Source organism: Acipenser ruthenus, chromosome 12 (genome assembly GCF_902713425.1).
Source record: "Acipenser ruthenus chromosome 12, fAciRut3.2 maternal haplotype, whole genome shotgun sequence".
Classification (NCBI taxonomy): domain Eukaryota; kingdom Metazoa; phylum Chordata; class Actinopteri; order Acipenseriformes; family Acipenseridae; genus Acipenser; species Acipenser ruthenus.
In genome coordinates, this window is record NC_081200.1 from 4,878,764 (window position 1) to 4,890,740 (window position 11,977).

Below are 11,977 nucleotides of genomic sequence, written 5' to 3' on the forward strand. Positions count from 1 at the left end.
ATACCTGGTTTGTTTGCTGATGATGGGGTTATTTATAAACATATTGAAATAGATAGGAGAGAATTGCAGGTGGTGCTGAATATTTTGGAAAAGTGGTCTAATCAATGGGGTTTTAAAATATCAATAACAAAGTTTTCACATAGGAGGAGAGAGATAAGATACTTAAAGAAGTGGACGAAGTCAGATACTTGGGAGTGAGGTTTGATAAAAAGTTGAGTTGGGAAAAACATAAGTACCATAATAGATAAATGTAAAGGAAGGCTTAATATTCTAAGAAATATTTCAGGGACGAGTTGGGGAGCGAATAAATCTAGTATGATGACTATATACAGAGGATTAATTAGGAGTGTAGTAGATTATGGCAGTCAGATATTAGTTGGAACATGTAAAAGCAAGATTTTAAAAAATGGATAATATTCAACCTAAAGCAAGAAGGGTGTGTGTAGGATATATGAAATCCGCTCCGATTAATGCTCTGCAGGTTTTGGTCAATGAGATGCTACTGGAATTAAGGAGGAAATTATTAAGATAAATATTGGATTAAGGTTAACTCTTCATATAACATTTCCTCCTAGGAAAATCATGGAAGATAGATGGATAAATCACTATAGAAAGGAGATTTGCTAGACAAATGGGGGAATGTTGGGTTTTTGGATGCAGAAATGGATAACGGAGATAAGAACTGAGAAAATAAATTTAGTAAAGAATGTAAATTTGAATGTGTTACCAGAATGGTTGGTGGACAAACCAATTTGCTGTATAGACTTGAATGAGCAAGTGAAAAAAGGAGGGGAAAAATGGACTTGAAAAGAAGAGTCAGCTTTTGTCCAAGACGGGTCCAATGATCCAAAAATATGAAGAGTGGCAAAGTATACCAGAACTGGATATCTGTAAAAGAGCTAGGCTATCTGACCATTTCTCACTTTATATAACAGAAATGGCAGCTATTTTATTTGCAATAATTAAAATAGCGGAAGTAAATCCTAAGAAAGCAGTCATATTTACCTTTTTGAGATAATTCAAAGATGCAATGATTGTACAGTAAAGGGGATTGAAGTTTTGTTAATATGGGTTGCTGGGTATTCTGGTATAATGGGCAATGAAATGGTAGATCTAGCAGCAAACAAGGGGTTGAAACGGGAGAAGACTGATGTGGTGATTCCTCTGGGATCTCAGGAAATGGGAGTCTTTGTAAAAAAAAGCAATAGTAAAAGAATGGCAGGAGAGATGGGATACAAGTGTACAAGGGAGGTTTTATTATAATATTCAGAAAGAGGTTAATAATAGTTGGTTAAAAAAGGAACTGGGCAGGAAAGAGGAAAGATCTTTGGATAGATTAAGGATTGGACATACTACTTTTAATTGTCATTTATTTAGATTAGATAAACATATCAATGGTTTATGTGAGAAGTGTACAATTCCAGGCATGGTTGAGCATTATGTAATAGAGTGTGAGAAATCTGAAGAACAACGAAAGAACTTGAAGTGTAAGTTGATAAACATGGGGATATATGACCTAAGAATTAATAGCTTGTTGGGAAAAGGGAAAGAGGAAGGGGGACAAAAAAAGAAAAGATAATTACTGAATATATTAGGGAAACAGGAAAAACAGGAATTTTATAGATGATAAATTAAGACGATATGGAAAAAAGAGACTAATGACTACAGACAGAGGGTGCTAATTATCTAAATGTATAAATGGAATGCACTCCTAAAAATAATTTTAAAAAAAATAATAGATAAAAATGTTCTACGAAGTACTATTGGTTCTACTTCATCATGATTATTCTGATTTCTGAGTGTCAATAATGAATGTGTGAAACTTCAATATTCTCTGTTGTTTAGTAAGCCTTGTCATTACCCCACTGTACGAAGCCTTGGTGTACTTCTGGATAGTAACCTCTCCTTTAATGCCCAAATCTCCTCTATAGCCAAATCCTCCTTCTACCACCTCCAAAACACCTCAATGGTCCGTCCCTACCTTTCCCTCCCGGATGCAGAGATACTCTGTCATGTATTCATCTCCTCTTGACTCGACTACTGCAACTCTCTCTACGGTGGTCTTCCGTCACGCACCTTAAACCGACTGCAGCTGGTTCAAAATGCCGCTGCTAGGATCCTTACCAGATGTAACAAACATGATCACATTACCCCCTGTCTTGCCCAGCTGCACTGGCTACCTGTTAAGTTCAAGATTACTTTCAAAATTCTTCTGCTTGCCTACAAGACCCTTCATCACACAGGTCCAGTATCTCTCCAACCTGCTGACCCGCTATGTCCCTGCCCGCAAGCTGAGGTCCTCTGACTCAGGCCTGCTTGTTATACCCAAGCAAAAGCACGCCACACTCAGAGAGCGCTCTTTTAGCTTCATGGCCCCGACTCTCTGGAACTCTCTCCCAGCTTTAGTGAGTGCAGCTCCCACAGTCGATCGCTTCAAATCAACTCTCAAGACCCACTTGTTCTCTCTTGCTTTCAGTGCTCTTCAAGCCTGATATCTCTTAGCTGTTGTCTAAATTGCTATTCCAGGTTTTACACTCCATCTTATTCGTTTAATTCTGCCTGACACATGCATCTACAATGTTTAGAATTCACATCCTAGCCTTGTATTTAATGTATTATGCCTATATTTAATGTATTTGCATAGGTTTTTTTTTACTGCTGTATTTAATGTTATGCCGTGTATGTAATGTATTATGCATTGTTCCTCACTATCTTGTAAAGCACTTTGTGATGGTGGTCCACTATGAAAGGCGTTATATAAAATATATATAGATTGATTGATTGATTGATTGATTAATTAATTGATTGATTATTTTGGTCAAAAGGCCTTGAAACAATGCATGTATTGGCAAATTAATTTATGGAGCGAAACAGTAACTTGAACACTTTTCTAAAACAACATGTTTTCATGCCAAACCCAGTCACGCTGTTTTAGGAGGCAATCCAATTAATAATGGGAGGTGTATGCTATTTTTACAACAGCACAGATAAACCTACTGCAAAGTAATACCTGTTTTATAGATACACAGGTTGTGACAGAAAGTAGTGTATGAAAGTAGTCTGGCTATGCATGTGGTAGCATTGAGGCCAATGCTGGCCAGCGGCAGGACAGCAGAGGCGTAAAACTGCAGGTCAGGATGGCTGCACTCTTTTATTAAATAACAAATACAAAATGTAAATAAAAAACTGACACCCAAGCAGTGCTGTCACAGTGCAGCTGCACGGAGCGCAACCTGCTGCTCCCAGTCCTTTGCATAAACTAACTAGAAAAGGAGTGGGCTGCTCGCAGCTCCTTTTGTATGGTCACATGACAAAGAAGTTGATGACTATGCCGTATATCAACAGCAGTATGTACACCAGGGATCTCTAACCCTGGTCCTGGAGAGCCCCCGATCCTGCAGGGTTTATAGGTGTCTTTACATCATCAGTGGCTAAAGATCTGGAACACCTGTTAATCTTGACTAATTAAGCCAATAATTAGTGCAAATAAGTAACTGAAAACTTGGTTGAAATGAAAAACCAGCAGACCCTGTAGGTCTCCAGGGCCTGGGTTGGAGACCCCGGATGTAATACTAATGGCAATGAACAGTTAGATAGACAATCGATACATGGTTGATATTTAAGACCTAGACATCATTAAGTAAGGAAATGAGTTCTCAGTATCATGGTAAAGTATAATAAAATGACTGATTTACAGTATGTGAAACAATTCCTTGTGTTCTCAAGATACATGCTAAAACTCATAGATCCCCAGAATCGAATACTCAATAACTTGTGCTAAATCATTGTATTACCAATGTCATTGCTATTGGATAATCGGCTTTCCAGATACATGGAACAATGTGAAGTATGACATACCCTCACTATATCTATGTTGTCAGGGACTTCTTCCTGTGAATAGGGGGCCCATTTACCAGAAAGATCAGCATACAGACTGATGCTCAAGTTTATCACAAGGGGGCAGTAATTACCTTTGGAAATACTGGCCCTGAATCTCAAATGTGTCTTCCGACAGTCCGAAACTCGCTGTCTCTGTCTGTTTTAATCCGACTCTTATCCCAACTGCTTGTTTTCCACCATAAAATGAAACACTTTTCTGCTGTTTTACGACAGGTGGAATGGACGCAATTTACATAAGGGTGGCGGAATAACTATTCAGTATTTAAATGAGAAACCTATATGTTAATGAGTTTTTATGTAATTTCAGGATTTCAATCAATGGACAGGTGGGATTGAAAGGTAGTAAAGGTGGACAAAAACAAAATAGACATTTGTTTTGAGGTATGACACAGGACCGGATTTTGGGATGGAACCGCATCGCGTTTTGATTGGGCCTTGTCTGTCACAGGAATATGATGTCAACATGAGTGAGAAAGCTTGGATGCACTGTGATTGGAGACGGAGAGAGAGAGATCTGATCGCTTCCAATAAGCACTTAATTGGTCCAATTAAGTAATTTAAGGTACAGTTGGAACAAAAACCAGGATGGACACCAGCCTTCCATGACCAGGATTGGAGACCCCTGCTAGCAGGTTCATATCTGCTCTATATCACCAGATTTATATTGAGCCCTTTTTAATTCAAACACCTAATGAATCCCCCTATTGTTTCTTGCTATTTCTGCATTTGTTATGTGCTTCTCTAGGCAGAATGTATGTATTTTATAAAACAAGCAGTGTGTAGTGTAGTGACTACACCTTCCTTACAGGTAGTGTAAAGCGATCAGTTAAATAATTAATTAAATAAATGCACAAATAAAAAGTTAACGTTTTTTGCAGAAAAAGTAGCATGCTTGGAACTGGGTTATTCCAGTGTAATTCCTGCGCGGGATATCACTGACAACACTTTATATTGGTGAATTGCTCCAAGTCACATATTGTGTCGGGGTTTGAACCAGGAACCACTTGGTATGAAGCCCGCTTCTTTAAGCGCTGGACCACCAAACCTCCTGTTACCCAAGGTTAATCGAATACCAAGCTAATTCACTTTCAACTCTTGCTCGCTCACGTCATTAGCCAGTACCTCAGCATTCTTATATATCTATTTGTGATGCATGGGCCAAGAAGAAGCGCATGGTAACCCAGGAGCAAGCTGATGTTCTCTAACCCCGATATTCTCATAATTCAGTCTACAACAACATCCAGTGTACCACAAACTTACCAACACAAGCTTGAATGGTTGTCAACGCCAAGCACATTCAGCAGTTTTGGAAGTCATGACATTTTGGAGAAATGAGTACAGAGTTCTCAGCATACCACATTAACTATTAAACTGATTATTAGAAAGTAAAAATACAGAATCTTACACGTGGTTGCAAACAGCAGCAGATAATATATTCCACAAATAGCATAGAACCTTTTTTGCTCAATTTTGTTTACCTAAGAGTACAACACATAGTTGAAATTTGTTTCAAGTGCTAATCAGTAAAAACAAGGTCTGGTCAATAGCATGATATTCTCTGTTGTCACTGAATTTGTAGGCAAATGTAGTGTTCCGATCCAGTACAGTATTAAGGTAGTGATCAGTGCCTCTTTGCAGGTGTTTCTATCAAGGCTGAAAAGTGTAATGTGTAAAGTCTGCTAGACAGTAAAAATTAACCAACATCCCCTCTGATGAATACCCATTCTTGAATTTCCAGTAGTTCAATTCATATTAACCCATTTCATGCAGGAAATGGGCAATTAAAAGTCAGTTAACCCTTCGTACAGTTTTGTAAGTATGTTACTCACTGTATTATGTGTCAGCTATATCTTTTTCGTCCCCTGTGGAGCTTCTAGGCAGCTTTATTAATCAATCTGTTTATTGCACGGAATGGGAAATGAAAGGTCGGTTCGGTGGGTTTTTTTCAACAGTGTTATTTATATTGTTCCCACTTAGTTGTATTATGTGTATAATTTTCACCTTTGCACCTTCGGGACAGGCTGTACCGGTAGCTTATTGGTCTTGTTGTTTCCGTATAGCCTCTATTGAAATACGTGTTGTTTTTTGTGCGCGAGCTCCCCACAGAAAACATTTGGTGTTTGGTGGTTTCAGGTAAGAACCTTTGTTCAGACGTTGGATAAAATCTCGTTTTGTTTTGCTAGTTTTCTTTGTGGGTTACAGAATAGTTGTTACACAGTTAATGGATTTTCGTTCTTTCTTTTTACTATTTCAGCACTAGGGGTTCAATTTGATTAATAGGCTCTGCCCGTCGGGATATCAGTGATTATTAATATGAAGAAAAAAAAAACGACGGGTACTATATTGTGAGCTCGTAAGTTCAAATAGGTCTTTCGACCATGTCACCTGCTATTTCGACCAGTTATCACCTGTTTCTAGATTCGAGTCGAATATAGTTGGTGTGGTGTTTCAATACAACAGGTAGGCTAGCAAATTGTACCCCATGTCTGAAAAAATACACGAACCACGCAACAAAAGGGATGTATTTTGAATGGTCTTGGAAATCACATTTGCGTAATCATTGGTGACCAAGCACCCCATTTTCTATCTAATATGTATGCTGTTTGTGTAATTGAACACATGGCCGTGTAATGTACATGTTTGGAACTGCACCATAAACACAGCACTGTGTTACTAAAAAAGAGTTATTTAATACGTCTAATTTAATATTTAGCTATGATTGTTAAATATGTTAAAACACATGCGACACATTTAAATGCAAAAAATATTGAGCTTAATATTAAGGGAAGACAAACCGGACAGGAACGTTTTCAAAGCATTTTGCTCCAGATTTTCTGAAAGTAATTGTAAAGGTTTAAAGGTGCAAATCTAGCAATAGACAACATAGGTATGGAAAAGAGAAATACAATTAATACAGTTTAGGAAAATTAGCTGGAGTTTATTGGCATTTAGAAAAGTGAAGCAAATTTTGCACTGGAGCAAAAAGCTTTATAAGTTATATATATATATATATATATATATATATATATATATATATATATATATATATATATATAATTTAAATAATTACTGTATTATTTTTAAAGATTTAAATGCGGAGTTGATCTTGTGGTAGGAAATTGACAGAAATTGCTTTAAAATGGGTATGAAATTATAACATAACTACTCATCCGATGTGAAAATATATCGGTAGGCAAGCAGGAGAGCAGTACAGTGAAGCGCACGGTGCTGCACCAGGGTACAGTACGGGCGGTAGCCTGGCCTGAACCGCGTGCAGTCACACAATGGGACAGCGTGTAGCGTACACCGGAGTGGAGCACAGGCTCAAGGTAGGCATGCTAGGCAGGAAGGAAAAAGTATACTGCTTTTATGAGTATTAACGTGCTGGGCCGAAGCACCGAGGCACTGAGGCTGTGCGAGGGTGTAAACACCAAGGGTACTGGGGACAGGTGTCTAGCGTTAACGTGGGTGGGCGCTGAAGCACCAAAGCACGGAGTGTCTAAGCACCGCGGGCGCCGAGGCACTGAGCACCGAGGGTACTGGTCAAGGGTGTCTCGCCTGGACTGTGCGCAGTCACACAACCGGGCGCGTAGCTTGCAAAGGAGTGGAGCACCGGAGTTGCGCAGTGTTTTTAGCTCAGTTCACAGAAGCTGAGTTTCTGATTCCAGGGAAGTGGCAAAGTCAACTTACAGCAATTAATTGCAGGCAATAAAATTGCAGGGGAACTGCACAAAACTCGAGTGAGAGCTCTTTTACACAGACCCAATCACAGCCACTGGGGAAGGTTAGTTATACCTACCTTACTCATCTGATGTGAGAAGCAAAAGGGAACGTGGTCTCCGCGGAATGACTAATTCCCTCGGTATGCGGGACCGAGGACGTCCCTGTGGCAGGTATATCCCAAAAGTATTATTGTTGGTCGTCTTCGAGTTGAAAGAGAAGTACATTTACTGCGAAACTAACCCAGTCTGCTTTCATACATTTTTTTTAACATTGCCTAGCCTGCGCACTGAGCATATAGACTATACTGGGTGCCAAAAAGGCACCCAAATAAGTATTTCATATCATTTGTTTATTAATATGTCTAATTTGACCGGTTTTGGAATATTTGAATATTAGTAATATTAGTAAATCAGCTATCATAAGTAATAAGAACATAAGAAAGTTTACAAACGAGAGGAGGCCATTCCGCCCATCTTGCGCGTTTGGTTGTTAGTAGCTTATTGATCCCAGAATCTCATCAAGCAGCTTCTTGAAAAAAAAAAAAATTATAATTCATAATCTTTGAAAATGAATTATAAATATTTATAATTGTGTTTTTATTCACATTCAGCACATATGTGGTATAAAAAGAAACAAAAAAAACATTTTAAAATGTATATTTGAATTCATTTCGAATATTTATAAAATATAAATGCGTTGATGATCAACTACAGACCCCCATTTGTGGCTCATAGGGGGCCACATAGAAACTATTCAAATGAGTGATGTGTCTTGATTATGCCTATGGAATGCACTGATTACAGTCAAATCGGAAATCCCGCTGTTGACAAATATTTTAATACAAGTTATGCATCTTATAGTAATTATATCAGTAATAGCCTTAATAATTCATTGATTTGAAGAATCATACATCTTTTGCCAGACACATTTTATATGAAGTTTGATTCATATTACAGTGTAGCGATTCTGATGGTCACAATGGTGAGTAACCAAAAATCAAATTAACTTACGCAGTACAAATACATAAATAAACCTCAGATGAAAATGGAAAGTGTAGAGCCAGGGAAACCCCCCCATTCCCCCAGTCAAATCAAACCCGTATTAAACCACCCAATCAAGCACCGTGGGGGGAAATGCCAAGATATTGAATTTAGGGTTATAAGGTGTTTTTATAACGCAAGTCAAGGTGGTAAGATATTAACTAATGACATTATTTCAAAAGCAATAATAATAATAATAATAATAATAATAATAATAATAATAATAATAATAATAATAATAATAATAATAATAATAATACGTTTCATGTCTCTTGCAGCACCTGTAGTACAAGGATTTATGTTGAATTGAAGAAAGGCAGACTACCATGAATACTTACCAGTTTGTTTTACTTTCAATTTTCGTATTCACACTATGTTTCTGGTGTGGTTATATTGTGAAGCAAAACGAGAAGGGGTTGATAGAACAGATTCGGTCAACCCCAAACTTGACTGACACGGCTGTGCCTACTCCTGGTTTCAACGAGGATGCCCTGCAGAAGATTTCGAAGGACGACCCTAAATGGCTGCAGTTATATGAGCGTGAACCAAAGCACAGACCCAACTTCACCTACTTGATCTCGGAACATTCCAAATGCAGGGATGTTATGCCTTTTGTGGTCATTTTCATTGCATCTCATCCAAGTGAAGTCCAAGCGAGACTGGCAATTAGAGCTTCTTGGGCTAGTAAGAAGCAATGGTATGGAAAATCTGTTCTCACCTTGTTTTTAATAGGCAACGAAAGCAGAGAGCAAACAGGAAAATTATATTTAGAACATGAAAAATACAGAGATATGATAATGCAAGACTTTCTAGATACCCATAAAAATCTAACACATAAAACGAGAATGGCTTTTCAGTGGCTGCATGATTTCTGCCCAAAGGCTCAGTACATTATGAAAACTGATTCGGATGTATTTGTTAATCCTGGCAATTTGGTCAATTATCTGCTCAACTTGAAGGAAGAATCTTCACAGACATTGTTCACAGGCTATTGGTTGCAAGGTGCTCCCATCAGAAACAAAAGACTTAAATACTATGTCTCCTCTGAAGAGTACCCTCTTGATGTATTTCCCCCCTATTGCAGTGGGCTGGGTTATGTTATTTCAGGGAATCTAGCCCTGCGGATTTACATGATGATGTGCCATGTCATGCCATTCACGAATGAAGATGCCTATGTAGGAGTTTGTTTAAGATTATTGGGAGGTCAGGTACATATGCCTGATGACAACCTCTTCTTCATCCAAAGAATTGAACTTGAAGATAAAATTCAACATTTGATTGCAGCCCATTGGGTGGATCCTGTAGCCATGAAACGTCATTGGGAGACACTCCAGAAGACATAGGAGGATTTTATTGCAAACCACTAAATATTATGTTAATTATACGATTAAAGTTGACAATGATGTCAATATACCAATGCACAACTGAAGAGGAAAGTGACGAAAGCTCACTTTTATTTCTGGGGACTGCGTGTGCACACAGTTTGTGTTTCTAACCGTACCGATACCCCATTTTTGTTACAGTTGCTTGGATTATTCTGATCTTTCTTCCTGGGCACTTATCTTTTTATACTTAAAAAAAAAAGTAAAAAAAGTATTTAGTCCTTTGTAAGGAAGTACAAAAGCTCACAGCAGATAATAAATGATATTACCAGATATTGCGTTATTTCTCAGTAATTATTGCATTGTTAAGAGATACTATTGGGTTATTTCCCAATAATTATTTTTTACATTTTTACTTGTTTTCAGCTCTTGAACAGTTGCATATTTCAAGTTAGCTATAACATTTGATAAGTACTTAACACAACTATAACACACTGGTAGTTTATTAAGTGCAATTAAAATCTTTCATTTGTTCTGATTTAACAATGCGAACCGATTGCATTGTCATGTCACAAAAGGCTGAAAATGAAATACTAAACAATACAGTAATGGCAAGTAGTAAAGCTTTGAATGTGTTTTATTATGTTTTCCTTAAATCCATATGTTTTTTTTTCCCCCTCACATTTTCTGAAATTCAGCAATACAAACATCACATTTGGTAATACATACCGCATTCTGGGAGAATATATAACCAAAACTACTACCTCTATTGCATCATTACAGGTTTGTTTTTTCATCCAGAGTGACATTAACATTCATTTCCTATTAGATTACTAGGCTGACGTATATAACGTATGTTGGTAGTTCACTGTTATTTGTTCATATTATCTCTGAGACCAATGTAAAAAGACAATCTAGATTTACTTTATGTGTGCGTGAGAAAAAAATTCACTAAGCTTTACAATAACCAGTGCACCTTTTGGCAAAGCAGTTATTAGCAAGCAAACAAAAAATAAGGCAGCAGATGTGTTTCAATCAAAACAGAACTGGATTCCTAGGTTTCTAGTTATAGTGGCAATTTATTTTTATTTGTATTAATACTTCTCTGTTCTTCTCTTACAAATTAAGGACTCATTTAACATATTGTTAGAGTTAATATATTAAACCATACATTTCCGTCACATTTAAATTATATAGAATACTGAATTTAACTGAAATCAGGTACTGAAATTCTGTTCCAGTAATAGGATTAACCATTCTTCTTTTCTTCTATGTGTGAATCTAGAATTCAAGGCATGGATATTTTATAAAATTATGGCTGGTTGTAAAAAAGGAAAAACAAAACTATGAACCATGTCAGACATGATTATACTGAAGAACTAAGATCACATAAAGCCTGTTGTAAGAGGGTGTACCTCCCTTGTCTGTTTTTGAAATTGTGAAAGCTTTATGGGAGCAGGATTAATCTGAATATGGAAATAAAAGGACTGCCTTACCTTTGCTTTGTTATTGTTCAGTGGCTAAAGATCTGGAACACCTGTTATCAGTGGCTAAAGATCTGGAACACCTGTTAATCTTGACTAATTAAGCCAATAATTAGTGCAATTAAGTAACTGAAAACTTGGTTGAAATGAAAAACCAGCAGAGCCTGTAGGTCTCCAGGGCCTGGGTTGGAGACCCCGGATGTAATACTAATGGCAATGAACAGTTAGATAGACAATCGATACATGGTTGATATTTAAGACCTAGACATCATTAAGTAAGGAAATGAGTTCTCAGTATCATGGTAAAGTATAATAAAATGACTGATTTACAGTATGTGAAACAATTCCTTGTGTTCTCAAGATACATGCTATAACTCATAGATCCCCAGAATCGAATACTCAATAACTTGTGCTAAATCATTGTATTACCAATGTCATTGCTATTGGATAATCGGCTTTCCAGATACATGGAACAATGTGAAGTATGACATACCCTCACTATATCTAT

At 37.3% G+C, this 11,977-nt stretch overlaps 1 protein-coding gene across 1 annotated transcript; it reads left to right on the top strand.

Annotated features, from left to right (window-relative positions):
• The first annotated feature begins 8,944 nt into the window (after positions 1–8,944).
• LOC131740037 (UDP-GalNAc:beta-1,3-N-acetylgalactosaminyltransferase 1-like) lies at positions 8,945–11,519 on the top strand. Its single transcript, XM_059034373.1, has one exon. It carries the CDS (start codon positions 8,990–8,992, stop codon positions 10,004–10,006), a length of 1,017 nt encoding a protein of 338 aa, XP_058890356.1. The 5' UTR covers positions 8,945–8,989; the 3' UTR covers positions 10,007–11,519.
• Positions 11,520–11,977: the final 458 nt, after the last annotated feature.

Excerpts from the sequence above, each read along its gene's own strand:
- LOC131740037 (XM_059034373.1), top strand. The coding sequence starts at position 8,990 with ATGAATACTTACCAGTTTGTTTTACTTTCAATTTTCGTATTCACACTA.